The sequence below is a fragment of the Hypanus sabinus genome, chromosome X1, assembly GCF_030144855.1.
Source record: "Hypanus sabinus isolate sHypSab1 chromosome X1, sHypSab1.hap1, whole genome shotgun sequence".
Taxonomy (NCBI): Eukaryota; Metazoa; Chordata; class Chondrichthyes; order Myliobatiformes; family Dasyatidae; genus Hypanus; species Hypanus sabinus.
The window spans coordinates 32,858,620-32,878,566 of NC_082738.1; the positions used below are offsets into that span (position 1 = coordinate 32,858,620).

The 19,947-nt window shown below is 51.6% G+C and overlaps 1 protein-coding gene across 7 annotated transcripts in view; it reads right to left on the minus strand.

Moving 5' to 3' along the window:
• arhgap9 (Rho GTPase activating protein 9) overlaps positions 1-19,947 on the minus strand; it is a 264,445-nt gene that overhangs the window by 124,284 nt on the left and 120,214 nt on the right. For all 7 annotated transcript variants that reach the window (XM_059956259.1, XM_059956258.1, XM_059956256.1 and 4 more), the window contains 3 exons: positions 11,765-11,863; positions 6,819-6,954; positions 3,602-3,715 (listed from right to left, as the gene is read on the minus strand). In XM_059956259.1, the coding sequence (XP_059812242.1) occupies positions 3,602-3,715; positions 6,819-6,954; positions 11,765-11,863 (349 nt within the window). The remainder of the gene's footprint in view (positions 1-3,601; positions 3,716-6,818; positions 6,955-11,764; positions 11,864-19,947) is intronic.

Below are 19,947 nucleotides of genomic sequence, written 5' to 3' on the forward strand. Positions count from 1 at the left end.
GAGGTGCTGCCTCAAGAAGGCAACATCCATCATCAAGGATCCCCACCATCCGGGCCATCCCATCTTCTCACAGCTCCCATCGGGCAGGAGGTACAGAAGCCTGAAGTCCCACACCACCAGGTCCAGGAACAGCTACTTCCCTTCAACCATTCGGTTCCTGAACCAACCGGCACAACCCTGATCACCACCTCAGTACAGCAACACCATGACCAGTTGGATGTTGTTTTTGTTCTAATTGTGTTCATCCTTGTAAAAATTGTGTATAATTCATGCTTCCCTTGTGGAAGTTGTGTATCTAGAATTTAAATCTTACATCCATCCCACAATGTGAGAGAGTAAAAGTCTTTGCATTATGACTCCGTCACAATGTACAGACGCATGAACTTAAAAGTGTAATGGCTTGTAGAAAGAATCTGTCCTGTAGCCTGTTGCTCCTGGCATTAATGCTGTGGTACCATTTGCCAGACAGAAGCAGCTGTAACATATGGTTGGAGTGACTGGTATCCCCGATGATCTTCCAGGCCACCTTTCTGCACTTGCTGCTGTAAATGTCCTCAGTGGAGGGAAGTTCACATCCACAGATGTGCTGGGCTGTCTGTACCACTCTCTGCAGTGCCCAGTAATCAAGGTTGGTGCAGTTCCCATGCAGGCAGTGATGCAGCCGGTCAGGATGCTCTCAATGGTGCCCCTGTAGAAGGTCTTGAGGATCAGGGGGCCAATGCCGAACTTATTCAGTCGCCTGAGGTGGAAGAGATTCTGTTGTGCTTTTGTTTTGCCACAAAGCCGGTGTCTACAGTCCAGGTGATGTGATGTGTATACCGAGGAACTTGAAACTACTCACACTCTCAACTGCAGACTCATTGATGTTGATCGGACAGAGCCCGACTCCATCCCTCCCGTAATCCAAAATCAGCTCTTTTGTTTTTGGACATTGAGAGAAAGGTTGTTATCCTGGCACCACTGTGACAGGGTGTCAACCTCCCCTCTGTAGACTGTCTCATCACTGCTAGAAATAAGGCCGATTAAAGTCATATCATCTGCAAATTTGATCAGCAGATTGGAGCTGTATGAGGCAGTACAGTTTGGGTGTAAAGGGAGTAGAGAAGGGATCTCAGAACACAACCCTGGTGGGTACCCGTGTTCAGGGACAGAGGAGAGGGACACCATCCTTAACACCTGTTGGTGATCCAATGAGAAGTCCAGGATCCAGCTGCACGAGGTGGAGTGCAGGCTGAGGTCTCTGAGCTTCCTGTCAAGTCTGGAGGGAATTTTGGTGTTGAATGCTGAACTGTAGTCCAGGAACAGTATTCTAATGTATGCATCCCTCTTCTCCAGGTGAGTGAGGACAATGCGTAGTGCTGTGGCTATGGTCTCATCAGTAGACCGGTTCCATCGGTAAGTGAATTGTAGAGTGTCCACTGTGGATGGTAGCATGTTGCAGATGTGGTCTTTAACCAGCCTCGCAAAGCATTTGCTTATAATTGAGGTAAGTGTGACAGAGCGCCAATCATTCAGGCATGCTACCTTGGCTTTCTTAGGTACAGGGACAATAATGAATTTGAAACAGGAGGGCACTACACACTGGGAGAGGGAGAGATTGAAAATGTCCGTAAACACAGCAACCAGCTGTTCAGCACACACTTTGAGGATGTGACCTGGGATGCCCTCCGGCCCCGCTGCATTGCCTCGGAGATGACCACGATGCAGGTCTTCAATCCTTGGGGCTTCAGACCTATCAACCTCGACTGGAGCATAAAAAACATTTAGCTAATCCAGGAGCGAGGTGGCCATGGTGGCTGTACTGCTGCGTTTCCTCTTGAAGTCTGCAATAGTGTGCAGTCCTTGCCATTTGCTGCGTGTGTCATTGTCACAGAGTTGTGACTGGATTTTGTCCCTGTGGTGCCGTTTTGCCACCTTGATGGCTCTATGAAAATCATAGTGACTACGTGCCTGTAATGATGTCGCAAGAAAATGGTGCCTCATATGCCAGGATGCTGTTTATTGACTGTAGCTCAATGTTCAATACAATGATCATCCCTCAGAAGCTGGTGGGTAAACTGTCAGCATTGTGTTTCAACACCTCTCTCTGTAACTGGATCCTGGACTGCTTGACCGAAAGACCACAGTCAGTCTGTGTTGGCAAAAACATCTCTAACTCCATCGCACTGAGCACTGCCCTCCGCCCCCAGGGCCGGGTGCTCAGCCCGCTGCTGTTCACACTGCTGACACATGATTGTACCGCTAGATCCAGTTCAAACAGAATCATCACGTTCACTGATGACACAACAGTGACTGGCCTTATCAACGACAATGATAAGATGGCACACGGAGGAGATATCGTGGCTGGTAGAATGGTGTGAGCACAACAACTTGGGTCTCAACATGGGCACGACCAAAGAGATGATTGTGGACTTCAGGGAGGTTCAGGATGACCACTCCTCACTGCACATACACGGCTCCTCTGGGGAGAGGGTTAGGAGACCCAAGTTTCTGGGAGAGATCTCACCTGGTCCCTCAACACCGCCTCTCTGGTCAAGAAAGCACAGCAATTCCTCCACTTCCTGAGGAGAATGAGGTTCCTTACCCCTCCATCTGTCCAACAATCTCTCTGACCCTCTACCATCAGGCAGGAGGTACCTTAGCATTAGGACAAGGATGGGAAACAGCTTATCTCCCCCCCCCCCCCCCGCCCCAGACCATGAGACTACTGAACTCCCTGCCTCCACCCAGGTCTCACCACGTATGAATTATGCTCTTTACATTTTAAATTGTCTTGTAAATCCACCGTATTCTTTGATAATTTATTTGTGGTCATTTTACTTTGTGCTATGTGTGTGAGTTATACGTACTGTGTAGTGCAACTTGGTCTGGAGAAACATTGACTTGTTTGGTGGTATTAATGTGTACAGTGGAATGACAATAACCTTGAACTCGAACTTGAAATTTTTCATTGCACCTGTGCACACATCTGTGTGTGACAATAAACTCCACTTTGACATTGACACTGTCAGAAAGGTTTGGATTTGCATTGGAATATTAGGTAGAAGCGTGGGTTTGGGGCAGGGTAGGGAAATAGGACTGAGGTAGGGAGTTAGGATTGGTGTATGGAGATGGCATTGGGCAGCAGGAATGGGGCAGGAAGGTGGAATTAGTGTAAACAGATTGGATTGGGACATGGAGATGGGATTGAGTTAGAGGGATGGGGTTGGGATGGGATTGGGATAAGGAGATGGTATTGGGAAAGTGGGTGGGATTAGGACAGGGTGGGATTGGGACAGTGGGTGAGATTGGGATGGGACTGGAATGGGGATGGGATTGAAATGGTGGGAATAGGACAGGATGGGATTGGGACGGAGACAATTTAGAGAAGGGAGATGGGATTGGCATAAGGATTGGGATCAGGCATGGGAGTCGAGAGGTATGATTAGGGTAAAGAGACAGTGTAGGGAGTTGATTTTGTGGAAGGTTGGGAAGGGGTAGATTGTGCTGAGGGCGTGGATGGGGATGAGGGAGGTGGGGAAGGGGGTTTGAGGTGTGGAGGGGGGAGGTGATGTGGTGAGGGTGGTGGGTAAGGTTTAGATGGTTAGCCCCAGCTATTTACCTTTGATCAGGCCTTTCTCCTGCAAGGTCTGGAGGGGTGGTCTCTTCATGATGAACTTCCTGATCCTGTTCTTCACCCGCTTCCTCTCCGAGCTGTCTGAACCCATTCTCCGCACTGCCAACACAAGAAGGAGGGAGAGGGGTCATAATCGGGGAGATGTGTGTCTCTGCATTGGGTGGGGGAGGAGAAGGGGAGGTAGAGGGTGCAAGATAAAGGCAGCTGGCTCCTCCATTCCATCAGGAGAATGGGCAAAGAAGTGGCAGATGGAATACAGTGTAGGGAAGTGTATGGTCATGCACTTTGGTACAAGGAATAAAGGCAGAGACTATCTTCTAAGTGGGGAGCAAATTCAGAAATCAGATGTGCAAAGGAACTTGGGAGTTCTGGTGAGGGTTCACTGTAGGTTAATTTGCAGATTGAGTCGGTAGTAACTGCAAAGTTAGCACTTTGAGGACTAGAACAGGATGTAATGCTGAGGCTGTGTAAGGCATTGGTTAGACAACATGGTGCATTGTGAACAGTTTCGGGCCCTTTATCTAAGAAAGGACATGCTGCCATTGGAGAGGATCTAGAAGAGGTTTATACAAGAGTGAAGCCGGGAATAAAAGGGTTAACATATGAGGAGCATCTGATAGCCCTATTCAGACGGAGATTGTTGGGCGGGGGGGGGGGGGGGTGGAAGACATGTTGAGTCTTTGGAACTCTTTCTGGCATAGTGGTGGGGCAGAGTCTGTGGATGCTGTTGAGGTCGGCAGGATTGGTGGTGCAGGGAGATTGGTTGTAGATGGCCAAGGGGCAGGTAGGAGGTCACCAGATCAAGAAAGCTGGCCGGACAGAATTCAGATGGATGCACAAAGTGAGGGAAAGGATATCTGCACCTTCGGCAATGTTGTTTGCATCCTAATTCTAGATGATTGAAGGGTGGCAAGTGTTATTCCTTTGTTCAAGAAAGGTAATAGGGATAATCCTGGAAATTATAGACCAGTGAGTTTTACATCAGCGGTGGGCAAACTACTGGAGAGGATTCTTAAAGACAGGAATTAAAAGCATTTGGAGAAGCAGAATCTGATTAGGAATAGTTAGTATGGTTTTGTGAGGGGCAGGTCATGCCTTATGAGCCTGATTGACTTTTTTGAGGATGTAACAAAACAAATTGATGAAGGTCGAGCAGTGGATATGGATTTCATTCAGGCATTTGACAAGGTTCCCCATGGGAGGCTCATTCAGGAAGTCAGGAGGCAGGGGATCAAGGGAAACTTGGAAGAATTGGCTTGCATACAGACGAAAGAGGGGTGTTGTAGATGGAGTGCATTCTGCCTGGAGGTCAGTGACCAGTGATGTTCCACAGGGATCAAGACTGGGACCCCGCTCTTTGTGATTTTTATAAATGATTTGGATCAGGAAGTGGAAGGGTGGGTTAGTAAGTTTGCAGATGACAGAAAGGTTGGTGGTATTGTGGAAAGTGAAGAGGGTCAGTAACTTTAAATTCCTTGACATTATCACTTCAGAGGATCTGTCCTGGGCCCAGCACATAAACACAACTACAAAGAAGGAACTGCAGCACCTCTATTTTCTTATATTTTTGCGCAGATTCAACCTGTCACCTTTAAAATTCAACTTTAATGAATTTTTCGAGATGCACAGTGGAGAGTATCCTTACTGGTTGCATCATGGCCTGGTATGGAAACACCAATGCCAGGAATGGAACAGCAGACAAAAAGTAGTGAATACAGCCCAGTCCATCTCAGGAAGAGGCCTCCCTTCATTGAGCACATCTGCAAGAAAGCAGCCTCCATTATCAAGGAGCCCCACCATCCAGACCATGCTCTCTTCTCACTGCTGCTATTGGGAAGGAGGTACATGAGCCTCTGGTCCCTCACCACCAGGTTCAGGAAGACATTACCCTTCAACCATTTGTCTCCTGCATAACTTCACTCACCTCAACACTGAACTGATTCCACATTCTATAGATTCACTTTCAAGGACTCTACAACACATGTTCTCAATTTTATTTATTTATCATTATTTAAATCTTTTGTACTTGCACAGTTTTGTCTTCTTATGCACATTGGTTGATTGTCCATCTTTGTGTGTAGTTTTTCATTGATTCTACAGTATTGTTCTTCTTTGTTTTACTGTGAAGGCCCATGAGAAAATTAATTTCACGGTAGTATATGGTGCCATCTATGTACTTTGATAATAAATTTACTTTGAACTTTTGAACATTGTTATATACGGGACATTGATAGGATGCAGAGCTGGGCTGAGAAGTGGCAGATGGAGTTTAATCCCAGAGAAGTGTGAAGTGGATCATTTTGGGAGGTCGAATTTGAAGGCAAAGAGTACAGGGTTTATAGCAGGATTCTTAGCAGAGTGGAGGAACAGGGGACCTTGTGGATCACAACCATAAATCCCCCAAAGTTGCAACATAAATTGACAAGGTCTTTAAGAAGGTGTGTTTTGTGTTGGCCTTCATTTGTCAAGGTATTGAGTTCAAAAGCTGTAAGCTAGTGTTGCAGCTCTCCTGGTTAGAACATGTTTGCAATAGCATGTTCAGTTCTGATCACATTATTATAGGAAGGATGTGAATGATTTCAAGACGGTGCAGAGGAGATTTACCAGGGTGCTGCCAGGATTATAGAGCATGTCTTATGAAGATAGGTTGAGTGAGCTCGGGCTTTTCTCTTTGGAGTGAAGGAGGGTGAGAGGTGACTTGATGGGGGTATACAAGTGGCATTCAACAAACTTTTCCAGGGTGGCAATGACTAATACCAGAAGACATACAGTTAAGGTAACTGCAGGAAAATTAAGGGGGGGGGGATGCCAGTGGTGGGTCTTTTTACGCAGAGATTTTTCAATGAGTAGAACACACTGCCAGGATGGTGGTAGGTGGTACTTGAGGAGCATTTAGATCAGCCCATAAATATAAGCAAAATGGAGGGCGATGCAGGAGAGAAGCGTTAGATTAATTTTAGAGTAGATTAAAAGGTCAGCACAATACCATGGGCCAAAGGTCCAGGCAGCTAAAGGAGAGTGTGGGAGGGAAGGAGCGAGGGAGAGGGGGAGGGGGAGGAAGAGAAGGAGGAGGAGAGGGAGAGAGGAAAGAGGGAGATACAGACAGACAGATGGACAGGGAGGAGATGCATTCTGGAGCCTGGGGTGGAAAGGGGATCAGAGGGAGGGGAACACGGCGGGGAGGCAGAGGGAAGTGACTCACGCGAAATTCGCCGGCTCTCCTTTGGTCTGTCCTGGGTCGGACTCTCCTCCTCATCCCCGCTGCACTCCAGCAGTTCCGCACTGGCCGTCCGCCGCAGTGAGTAGACGATGGGGGAGTCTAGGGGGTTCTCACGATCCTAGGATCACCGGTCGAGGGGAACAGGAGCATGGTGGGGGGAGGGAGGAAGGTCAGGCTGACTTGCACTATCAAACACCAGCCCCTTTCCACACTTTATTACACCTGCTATTCACATTCCCCCTCCCAACTTCAAGGAAGGTTTGGAGGGGGAGGGAGGTAAATGTCCCCACGGTCCATCTGGTGAAGGTTCTCCCGCAGTCAGAGAGGGAGGGCCGATGTATATCCCAGTCAGGATGGAAGGGAGGTGGAAAATGTGACAGTGTTTCTCTGTGCCCAAACCCCTCATTCATTCTGGGTGGGAGGGTTAGGAGGGGCTGTTAGAGAAGGGTGGACTAGTGACCTTTGAGTGTTTTAAAGATAGTCAACACTGCAGTCACTGGGTGCTGGTGGTTGGGGGAAGGGGTTGTTTACAGGTGAGGTGGGATGGGGTGCTGATTGAGCGGGATGCTTTGTCCTGGGTGGGGTCAAGCTTCATAGGACTTGTTGGAACCACATTCACATGACACAAGTGGGTAGAGTTCCAAAACTCTTTTGACTTGTAGACAGTGGAGAGTTAATGTGGTGGACGTGGAATACATGGACTAACTCCACCCGGGCAAGTGGGGAGTGTTCCATCACACTCCTGACCTGTAGACAGTGGAGAGGTAATGTGGTGGATGTGGAGTACATGGACTAACTCCACCCGGGCAAGTGGGGAGTGTTCAATCACAATCCTGACCTGTAGACGGTGGAGAGGTAATGTGGTGGATGTGGAGTACATGGACTAACTCCACCCAGGCAAGTGGGTAGAGTTCCAAAACTCTTTTGACTTGTAGACAGTGGAGAGTTAATGTGGTGGACGTGGAATACATGGACTAACTCCACCCGGGCAAGTGGGGAGTGTTCCATCACACTCCTGACCTGTAGACAGTGGAGAGGTAATGTGGTGGATGTGGAGTACATGGACTAACTCCACCCGGGCAAGTGGGGAGTGTTCAATCACAATCCTGACCTGTAGACGGTGGAGAGGTAATGTGGTGGATGTGGAGTACATGGACTAACTCCACCCAGGCAAGTGGGTAGAGTTCCAAAACTCTTTTGACTTGTAGACAGTGGAGAGTTAATGTGGTGGACGTGGAATACATGGACTAACTCCACCCGGGCAAGTGGGGAGTGTTCCATCACACTCCTGACCTGTAGACAGTGGAGAGGTAATGTGGTGGATGTGGAGTACATGGACTAACTCCACCCGGGCAAGTGGGGAGTGTTCAATCACAATCCTGACCTATAGACGGTGGAGAGGTAATGTGGTGGATGTGGAGTACATGGACTAACTCCACCCAGGCAAGTGGGTAGAGTTCCAAAACTCTTCTGACCTGTAGACAGTGGAGAGTTAATGTGGTGGATGTGGAATACATGGACTAACTCCACCCGGGCAAGTGGGGAGTGTTCCATCACACTCCTGACCTGTAGACAGTGGAGAGGTAATGTGGTGGATGTGGAGTACATGGACTAACTCCACCCAGGCAAGTGGGGAGTGTTCAATCACACACCTGACCTGTAGACGGTGGAGAGGTAATGTGGTGGATGTGGAGTACATGGACTAACTCCACCCGGGCAAGTGGGGAGTGTTCCATCACAATCCTGACCTGTAGACGGTGGAGAGGTAATGTGGTGGATGTGGAGTACATGGACTAACTCCACCCAGGCAAGTGGGGAGTATTCCATCACACTTCTGACCTGTAGACGGTGGAGAGGTAATGTGGTGGATGTGGAGTACATGGACTAACTCCACCCGGGCAACTGGGGAGTTTTCCATCACACTCCTGACCTGTAGACGGTGGAGAGGTAATGTGGTGGATGTGGAGCCTATGAACTAACTCCACCCGGGCAAGTGGGGAGTGTTCCATCACACTTCTGACCTGTAGACGGTGGAGAGGTAATGTGGTGGATGTGGAGTACATGGACTAACTCCACCCGGGCAAGTGGGGAGTGTTCCATCACACACCTGACCTGTGGACGGTGGAGAGGTAATGTAGTGGATGTGGAGTGTATGGACTAACTCCACCCGGGCAAGTGGGGAGTGTTCCATCACACTCCTGACCTGTAGACAATGGAGAGGTAATGTGGTGGATGTGGAGTACATGGACTAACTCCACCCGGGCAAGTGGGGAGTGTTCCATCACACTCCTGACCTGTAGACGGTGGAGAGGTAATGTGGTGGATGTGGAGTACATGGACTAACTCCACCCAGGCAAGTGGGGAGTGTTCCATCACACTCCTGACCTGCAGACGGTGGAGAGGTAATGTGGTGGATATGGAGTACATGGACTAACTCCACCCAGGCAAGTGGGGAGTGTTCCATCACACTCCTGACCTGTAGACAGTGGAGAGGTAATGTGGTGGTTGTGGAGTACATGGACTAACTCCACCCGGGCAAGTGGGGAGTGTTCAATCACACACCTGACCTGTAGACGGTGGAGAGATAATGTGGTGGATGTGGAGTACATGGACTAACTCCACCCAGGCAAGTGGGGAGTGTTCCATCACACTCCTGACCTGTGGATGGTGGAGAGGTAATGTGGTGGATGTGGAGTACATGGACTAAATCCACCCGGGCAAGTGGGGACTGTTCCATCACACTCCTGACTTGTAGATGGTGGAGAGGTAATGTGGTGGATGTGGAGTGCATGGATTAACCCCACCCGGGCAAGTGGGGAGTGTTCCATCACACTCCTGACCTGTAGACAATGGAGAGGTAATGTGGTGGATGTGGAGTACATGGACTAACTCCACCTGGGCAAGTGGGGAGTGTTCCATCACACTCCTGACCTGCAGACGGTGGAGAGGTAATGTGGTGGATATGGAGTACATGGACTAACTCCACCCAGGCAAGTGGGGAGTGTTCCATCACACTCCTGACCTGTAGACAGTGGAGAGGTAATGTGGTGGATGTGGAGTACATGGACTAACTCCACCCGGGCAAGTGGGGAGTGTTCCATCACACTCCTGACCTGTGGATGGTGGAGAGGTAATGTGGTGGATGTGGAGTACATGGTCTAACTCCACCCGGGCAACTGGGGAGTTTTCCATCACACTCCTGACCTGTAGACGGTGGAGAGGTAATGTGGTGGATGTGGAGCCTATGAACTAACTCCACCCGGGTAAGTGGGGAGTGTTCCATCACACTTCTGACCTGTAGACGGTGGAGAGGTAATGTGGTGGATGTGGAGTACATGGACTAACTCCACCCGGGCAACTGGGGTGTTCCATCACACTCCTGACCTGTGGATGGTGGAGAGGTAATGTGGTGGATGTTGAGTACATGGACTAACTCCACCCAGGCAAGTGGACAGTGTTCCATCACACTCCTGACCTGTAGACGGTGGGGAGGTAATGTGATGGATGTGGAGTACATGGACTAACTCCACCCGGGCAAGTGGGGAGTGTTCCATCACACTCCTGACCTGTGGATGGTGGAGAGGTAATGTGGTGGATGTGGATTACATGGACTAACTCCACCCGGGGAAGTAGGGTGAGTAAATTGGCATTTGCCTTATTGTTGCCTCATATACTGAGGTATACTCTGTACCATTGTGTGATGCTATAGAAATTTCCCATCCACTGTTCTCCTGGAACTTCACCAACGGCCAGCGATTTCCATTTGGTACCCTTCTCAAACTCCTCCAACCTCCCTGTGTGTAAGGAGTTGGTACATTCTCCCCGTGACCATGTGGGTTTCCTCTGGGTGCTTGGGTTTCCCCTCACATTCCATAGACGTGCTGGTTGGTAGTTTAGTTGGTGATTGTAAATTGTTCTGTGATCACACTAGGGTTAAACTGGGGTATTGCTGGGAGGCGCAGCCCTGAAAGTCTGGAAGGGCCAATTGCACGCTTTATTTCAATAAATAAATAAATGCAGGTTTTGTGGAAAAGAATGTTATAGGTCCATATCACGCAATATTAATTGGCCTGGCAGAGCAAGCAGTGCAAATGGTGAAACAAGACCTTTCAAAGCAAACACAGGGGGAACCTGATAAAATTCTTTTCGATTATCAGGTTATCCCAGGTGCCTCGCCCACCGAATTAAGCGCACTTCACAAACCGGATTAGATCGCCTGCAGCCAGCCATCCAGGAGCGAATTTGCGACTAGCAGGAGGCCATGAAGCAAAGGTTGTGAATGTTTGGTGCCAAACACACACACACGCAGTTTACACACGCGTGTCCCAGAGAGAAAGAAGCCGCCTGGCATTATCGCGGTCGAGTAGCAGAACTTGTGCTGACAAACGGGCGAGTTGTTCGGCGACACTTGGATCACATTTGCCAGTAGTCTCAGGGAAGCTGCTGCAGCGCCCTCTGCTGGGGAAGCCGGCGCCCCTGCACATGAACCAAGAGATTCACCAGGAAAACGTGGAGAGGGAAGCGCCCTCCAGTGGCGGCCCACAGGGGTACACAGGCCTGTTTATCAGTACCCAGCAGGATGGACATTTCCTGTTTTATTCTCAGTTTACTTCAGTTATTTCCTTCCTCTGTGGTTCCCATCTACAGGGGGAGGGATAAACCGCATCATATCGATTGCAAGAATGTGGTAAACGTGCATGCGTTTGATCTTTTGCGCAGTAACTGAATTGGCCCTCGTACGCGTAGGGAGTCCTCTCTGGTTTTTGCGCAGGCTTTCGAGTGCACATGTTTTTGTCTCAGCAGGCCCAGTTGGTTGTTCCCACATTGTACATAACCCAACATTTTCAATAGCTACCTTGACTTGTTCTTGCTCCGCGCATGCGTAATACCTGCCGCTCACTGACTTGCTAGTGGAGGTGGGGACTCACCAAGGTCTCAATGACCCGCTTGATGGTCTTGTACCAGTCACTGATGTAGTCCTCATTCTCTGCCTGAAGCAGGTACTCGTTCCCTGTAACTGTGCGCAACTGCAATGGAGAGAGAGGGGGCTCTGCATTAAGAAGGGAAGAGCAGGCAGGGTGATGGGATCAGACTGGGAGTATTCATTTACCTGCTTGATTCACCCAGTAAGGATGTGTTGCACACATATCCAGACCAAGCAACACCTGGTGATCTCCAACATCCCGATTCAGTCTCCCCCCCTTAACCTCCCCAACACCCGGTAATCTCCAACATCCCGATTCAGTCTCCCCCCTTAACCTCCCCAACACCCGGTAATCTCCAACATCCCGATTCAGTCTCCCCCATTAACCTCCCCAACACCCGGTAATCTCCAACATCCCGATTCAGTCTCCCCACTTAACCTCCCCAACACCCGGTGATTTCCAACATCCCCATTCAGTCTCCCCCTTAACCTCCCCAACACCCGGTGATTTCCAACGTCCCCATTCAGTATCCCCCTTAACCTCCCCAACACCCGGTGATTTCCAACGTCCCCATTCAGTCTCCCCCTTAACCTCCCCAACACCCGGTGATTTCCAACGTCCCCATTCGGTCTCCCCCTTAACCTCCCCAACACCCGGTGATTTCCAACGTCCCCATTCAGTCTCCCCCTCAACCTCCCCAACACCCGGTGATTTCCAACGTCCCCATTCAGTCTCCCCCTTAACCTCCCCAACACCCGGTGATTTCCAATGTCCCCATTCAGTGTCCCCCTTAACCTCTCCAACACCCGGTGATTTCCAACATCCCCATTCAGTCTCCCCCTTAACCTCCCCAACACCCGGTGATTTCCAACGTTCCCATTCAGTGTCCCCCTTAACTTCTCCAACACCCGGTGATTTCCAATGTCCCCATTCGGTGTCCCCCTTAACCTCCCCACACACGGTGATTTCCAACGTCCCCATTCAGTGTCCCCCTTAACCTCCCCAACACCCGGTGATTTCCAACGTCCCCATTCAGTCTCCCCCTTAACCTCCCCAACACCCGGTGATTTCCAATGTCCCCATTCAGTCTCCCCCTTAACCTCCCGAACACCCGGTGATTTCCAACGTCCCCATTCAGTCTCCCCCTTAACCTCTCCAACACCCGGTGATTTCCAACATCCCCATTCAGTCTCCCCCTTAACCTCCCGAACACCCGGTGATTTCCAACATCCCGATTCAGTCTCCCCCTTAACCTCCCCAACACCCGGTGATTTCCAACGTCCCCATTCAGTCTCCCCCTTAACCTCTCCAACACCCGGTGATTTCCAACATCCCCATTCAGTGTCCCCCTTAACCTCCCCAACACCCGGTGATTTCCAACGTCCCCATTCAGTCTCCCCCTTAACCTCCCCAACACCCGGTGATTTCCAATGTCCCCATTCGGTCTCCCCCTTAACCTCCCCAACACCCGGTGATTTCCAACGTCCCCATTCAGTCTCCCCCTTACCCTCCCCAACACGGTGATTTCCAACGTCCCCATTCAGTGTCCCCCTTAACCTCCCCAACACCCGGTGATTTCCAACGTCCCCATTCAGTCTCCCCCTTAACCTCTCCAACACCCGGTGATTTCCAACGTCCCCATTCAGTCTCCCCCTTAACCTCCCCAACACCCGGTGATTTCCAATGTCCCCATTCAGTGTCCCCCTTAACCTCTCCAACACCCGGTGATTTCCAACATCCCCATTCAGTCTCCCCCTTAACCTCCCCAACACCCGGTGATTTCCAACGTTCCCATTCAGTGTCCCCCTTAACTTCTCCAACACCCGGTGATTTCCAATGTCCCCATTCGGTGTCCCCCTTAACCTCCCCACACACGGTGATTTCCAACGTCCCCATTCAGTGTCCCCCTTAACCTCCCCAACACCCGGTGATTTCCAACGTCCCCATTCAGTCTCCCCCTTAACCTCCCCAACACCCGGTGATTTCCAACATCCCCATTCAGTCTCCCCCTTAACCTCCCCAACACCCGGTGATTTCCAACGTCCCCATTCAGTGTCCCCCTTAACCTCCCCCAACACCCGGTGATTTCCAACATCCCCATTCAGTGTCCCCCTTAACCTCTCCAACACCCAGTGATTTCCAACATCCCCATTCAGTGTCCCCCTTAACCTCCCCAACACCTAGTGATTTCCAATGTCCCCATTCAGTGTCCCCCTTAACCTCCCCAACACCCGGTGATTTCCAATGTCCCCATTCAGTCTCCCCCTTAACCTCTCCAACACCCGGTGATTTCCAACGTCCCCATTCAGTCTCCCCCTTAACCTCCCCACACCCGGTGATTTCCAATGTCCCAATTCAGTCTCCCCCTTAACCTCCCCAACACCCGGTGATTTCCAACGTCCCCATTCAGTCTCCCCCTTAACCTCCCCAACACCCGGTGATTTCCAACGTCCCCATTCAGTGTCCCCCTTAACCTCCCGAACACCCGGTGATTTCCAATGTCCCCATTCGGTGTCCCCCTTAACCTCCCCAACACCCGGTGATTTCCAACATCCCCATTCAGTCTCCCCCTTAACCTCCCCAACACCCGGTGATTTCCAACGTCCCCATTAAGTCTCCCCGTTAACCTCCCCACACCCAGTGATTTCCAATGTCCCCATTCAGTGTCCCCCTTAACCTCCCGAACACCCGGTGATTTCCAATGTCCCCATTCGGTGTCCCCCTTAACCTCCCCAACACCCGGTGATTTACAATGTCCTCATTCAGTCTCCCCCTTAACCTCCCCAACACCCGGTGATTTCCAATGTCCCCATTCAGTCTCCCCCTTAACCTCCCGAACACCCGGTGATTTCCAACGTCCCCATTCAGTCTCCCCCTTAACCTCTCCAACACCCGGTGATTTCCAACATCCCCATTCAGTCTCCCCCTTAACCTCCCGAACACCCGGTGATTTCCAACATCCCGATTCAGTCTCCCCCTTAACCTCCCCAACACCCGGTGATTTCCAACGTCCCCATTCAGTCTCCCCCTTAACCTCTCCAACACCCGGTGATTTCCAACATCCCCATTCAGTGTCCCCCTTAACCTCCCCAACACCCGGTGATTTCCAACGTCCCCATTCAGTCTCCCCCTTAACCTCCCCAACACCCGGTGATTTCCAATGTCCCCATTCGGTCTCCCCCTTAACCTCCCCAACACCCGGTGATTTCCAACGTCCCCATTCAGTCTCCCCCTTACCCTCCCCAACACGGTGATTTCCAACGTCCCCATTCAGTGTCCCCCTTAACCTCCCCAACACCCGGTGATTTCCAACGTCCCCATTCAGTCTCCCCCTTAACCTCTCCAACACCCGGTGATTTCCAACGTCCCCATTCAGTCTCCCCCTTAACCTCCCCAACACCCGGTGATTTCCAATGTCCCCATTCAGTGTCCCCCTTAACCTCTCCAACACCCGGTGATTTCCAACATCCCCATTCAGTCTCCCCCTTAACCTCCCCAACACCCGGTGATTTCCAACGTTCCCATTCAGTGTCCCCCTTAACTTCTCCAACACCCGGTGATTTCCAATGTCCCCATTCGGTGTCCCCCTTAACCTCCCCACACACGGTGATTTCCAACGTCCCCATTCAGTGTCCCCCTTAACCTCCCCAACACCCGGTGATTTCCAACGTCCCCATTCAGTCTCCCCCCTTAACCTCCCCCAACACCCGGTGATTTCCAACGTCCCCATTCAGTCTCCCCCTTAACCTCCCCAACACCCGGTGATTTCCAACGTCCCCATTCAGTCTCCCCCTTAACCTCCCCAGCACCCGGTGATTTCCAACATCCCCATTCAGTCTCCCCTTTACCCTCCCCAACACCCGGTGATTTACAATGTCCCCATTCAGTCTCCCCCTTAACCTCTCCAACACCCGGTGATTTCCAATGTCCCCATTCAGTGTCCCCCTTAACCTCCCCAACACCCGGTGATTTACAATGTCCCCATTCAGTGTCCCCCTTAACCTCCCCAACACCCGGTGATTTCCAACATCCCCATTCAGTGTCCCCCTTAACCTCTCCAATACCCGGTGATTTCCAACGTCCCCATTCAGTGTCCCCCTTAACCTCCCCAACACCCGGTGATTTCCAATGTCCCCATTCAGTCTCCCCCTTAACCTCTCCAACACCCGGTGATTTCCAACGTCCCCATTCAGTCTCCCCCTTAACCTCCCCACACCCGGTGATTTCCAATGTCCCCATTCAGTCTCCCCCTTAACCTCCCCAACACCCGGTGATTTCCAACGTCCCCATTCAGTCTACCCCTTAACCTCCCCAACACCCGGTGATTTCCAACGTCCCCATTCAGTCTCCCCCTTAAACTCCCCAACACCCGGTGATTTCCAACGTCCCCATTCAGTGTCTCCCTTAACCTCCCCAACACCCGGTGATTTCCAACGTCCCCATTCAGTGTCTCCCTTAACCTCCCCAACACCCGGTGATTTCCAATGTCCCCATTCAGTGTCCCCCTTAACCTCCCCAACACCCGGTGATTTCCTATGTCCCCATTCAGTCTCCCCCTTAACCTCCCCAACACCCGGTGATTTCCAACGTCCCCATTCAGTGTCCCCCTTAACCTCTCCAATACCCGGTGATTTCCAACATCCCCATTCAGTGTCCCCCTTAACCTCCCCAACACCCGGTGATTTCCAACGTCCCCATTCAGTCTCCCCCTTAACATCCCCAACACCCGGTGATTTCCAACGTCCCCATTCAGTCTCCCCCTTAACCTCTCCAACACCCGGTGATTTCCAACGTCCCCATTCAGTCTCCCCCCTTAACCTCCCCAACACCCGATGATTTCCAACGTCCCCATTCAGTCTCCCCTTTAACCTCCCCAACACCCGGTGATTTCCAACGTCCCCATTCAGTCTCCCCCTTAACCTCCCGAACACCCGGTGATTTCCAACGTCCCCATTCAGTCTCCCCCTTAACCTCTCCAACACCCGGTGATTTCCAACATCCCCATTCAGTCTCCCCCTTAACCTCCCGAACACCCGGTGATTTCCAACATCCCGATTCAGTCTCCCCCTTAACCTCCCCAACACCCGGTGATTTCCAACGTCCCCATTCAGTCTCCCCCTTAACCTCTCCAACACCCGGTGATTTCCAACATCCCCATTCAGTGTCCCCCTTAACCTCCCCAACACCCGGTGATTTCCAACGTCCCCATTCAGTCTCCCCCTTAACCTCCCCAACACCCGGTGATTTCCAACGTCCCCATTCAGTCTCCCCCTTAACCTCCCCAACACCCGGTGATTTCCAACATCCCCATTCAGTCTCCCCCTTAACCTCCCCAACACCCGGTGATTTCCAACGTCCCCATTCAGTGTCCCCCTTAACCTCCCCCAACACCCGGTGATTTCCAACATCCCCATTCAGTGTCCCCCTTAACCTCTCCAACACCCAGTGATTTCCAACATCCCCATTCAGTGTCCCCCTTAACCTCCCCAACACCCGGTGATTTCCAACGTCCCCATTCAGTCTCCCCCTTAACATCCCCAACACCCGGTGATTTCCAACGTCCCCATTCAGTCTCCCCCTTAACCTCTCCAACACCCGGTGATTTCCAACGTCCCCATTCAGTCTCCCCCCTTAACCTCCCCAACACCCGATGATTTCCAACGTCCCGATTCAGTCTCCCCTTTAACCTCCCCAACACCCGGTGATTTCCAACGTCCCCATTCAGTCTCCCCCTTAACCTCCCGAACACCCGGTGATTTCCAACGTCCCCATTCAGTCTCCCCCTTAACCTCTCCAACACCCGGTGATTTCCAACATCCCCATTCAGTCTCCCCCTTAACCTCCCGAACACCCGGTGATTTCCAACATCCCGATTCAGTCTCCCCCTTAACCTCCCCAACACCCGGTGATTTCCAACGTCCCCATTCAGTCTCCCCCTTAACCTCTCCAACACCCGGTGATTTCCAACATCCCCATTCAGTGTCCCCCTTAACCTCCCCAACACCCGGTGATTTCCAACGTCCCCATTCAGTCTCCCCCTTAACCTCCCCAACACCCGGTGATTTCCAACGTCCCCATTCAGTCTCCCCCTTAACCTCCCCAACACCCGGTGATTTCCAACATCCCCATTCAGTCTCCCCCTTAACCTCCCCAACACCCGGTGATTTCCAACGTCCCCATTCAGTGTCCCCCTTAACCTCCCCCAACACCCGGTGATTTCCAACATCCCCATTCAGTGTCCCCCTTAACCTCTCCAACACCCAGTGATTTCCAACATCCCCATTCAGTGTCCCCCTTAACCTCCCCAACACCTAGTGATTTCCAATGTCCCCATTCAGTGTCCCCCTTAACCTCCCCAACACCCGGTGATTTCCAATGTCCCCATTCAGTCTCCCCCTTAACCTCTCCAACACCCGGTGATTTCCAACGTCCCCATTCAGTCTCCCCCTTAACCTCCCCACACCCGGTGATTTCCAATGTCCCAATTCAGTCTCCCCCTTAACCTCCCCAACACCCGGTGATTTCCAACGTCCCCATTCAGTCTCCCCCTTAACCTCCCCAACACCCGGTGATTTCCAACGTCCCCATTCAGTGTCCCCCTTAACCTCCCGAACACCCGGTGATTTCCAATGTCCCCATTCGGTGTCCCCCTTAACCTCCCCAACACCCGGTGATTTCCAACGTCCCCATTCAGTCTCCCCCTTAACCTCTCCAACACGCAGTGATTTCCAACATCCCCATTCAGTGTCCCCCTTAACCTCCCCAACACCCCGTGATTTCCAACGTCCCCATTCAGTCTCCCCCTTAACCTATCCAACACCCGATGATTTCCAACATCCCCATTCAGTGTCCCCCTTAACCTCCCCACACCCGGTGATTTCCAATGTCCCCATTCAGTCTCCCCCTTAACCTCCCCAACACCCGGTGATTTCCAACGTCCCCATTCAGTCTACCCCTTAACCTCCCCAACACCCGGTGATTTCCAACGTCCCCATTCAGTCTCCCCCTTAACCTCCCCAACACCCGGTGATTTCCAACGTCCCCATTCAGTGTCTCCCTTAACCTCCCCAACACCCGGTGATTTCCAACGTCCCCATTCAGTGTCTCCCTTAACCTCCCCAACACCCGGTGATTTCCAATGTCCCCATTCAGTGTCCCCCTTAACCTCCCCAACACCCGGTGATTTCCTATGTCCCCATTCAGTCTCCCCCTTAACCTCCCCAACACCCGGTGATTTCCAACGTCCCCATTCAGTCTCCACCTTAACCTCCCCAACACCCGGTGATTTCCAATGTCCCCATTCAGTGTCCCCCTTAACCTCTCCAATACCCGGTGATTTCCAACATCCCCATTCAGTGTCCCCCTTAACCTCCCCAACACCCGGTGATTTCCAACGTCCCCATTCAGTCTCCCCCTTAACATCCCCAACACCCGGTGATTTCCAATGTCCCCATTCAGTCTCCCCCTTAACCTCCCCAACACCCGGTGATTTCCAATGTCCCCATTCAGTGTCCCCCTTAACCTCTCCAACACCCGGTGATTTCCAACATCCCCATTCAGTCTCCCCCTTAACCTCCCCAACACCCGGTGATTTCCAACGTTCCCATTCAGTGTCCCCCTTAACTTCTCCAACACCCGGTGATTTCCAATGTCCCCATTCGGTGTCCCCCTTAACCTCCCCACACACGGTGATTTCCAACGTCCCCATTCAGTGTCCCCCTTAACCTCCCCAACACCCGGTGATTTCCAACGTCCCCATTCAGTCTCCCCCCTTAACCTCCCCCAACACCCGGTGATTTCCAACGTCCCCATTCAGTCTCCCCCTTAACCTCCCCAACACCCGGTGATTTCCAACGTCCCCATTCAGTCTCCCCCTTAACCTCCCCAGCACCCGGTGATTTCCAACATCCCCATTCAGTCTCCCCTTTACCCTCCCCAACACCCGGTGATTTACAATGTCCCCATTCAGTCTCCCCCTTAACCTCTCCAACACCCGGTGATTTCCAATGTCCCCATTCAGTGTCCCCCTTAACCTCCCCAACACCCGGTGATTTCCAACATCCCCATTCAGTCTCCCCCTTAACCTCCCCAACACCCGGTGATTTCCAATGTCCCCAGTCAGTCTCCCCCTTAACCTCCCCAACACCCGGTGATTTCCAACGTCCCCATTCAGTCTCCCCCTTAAC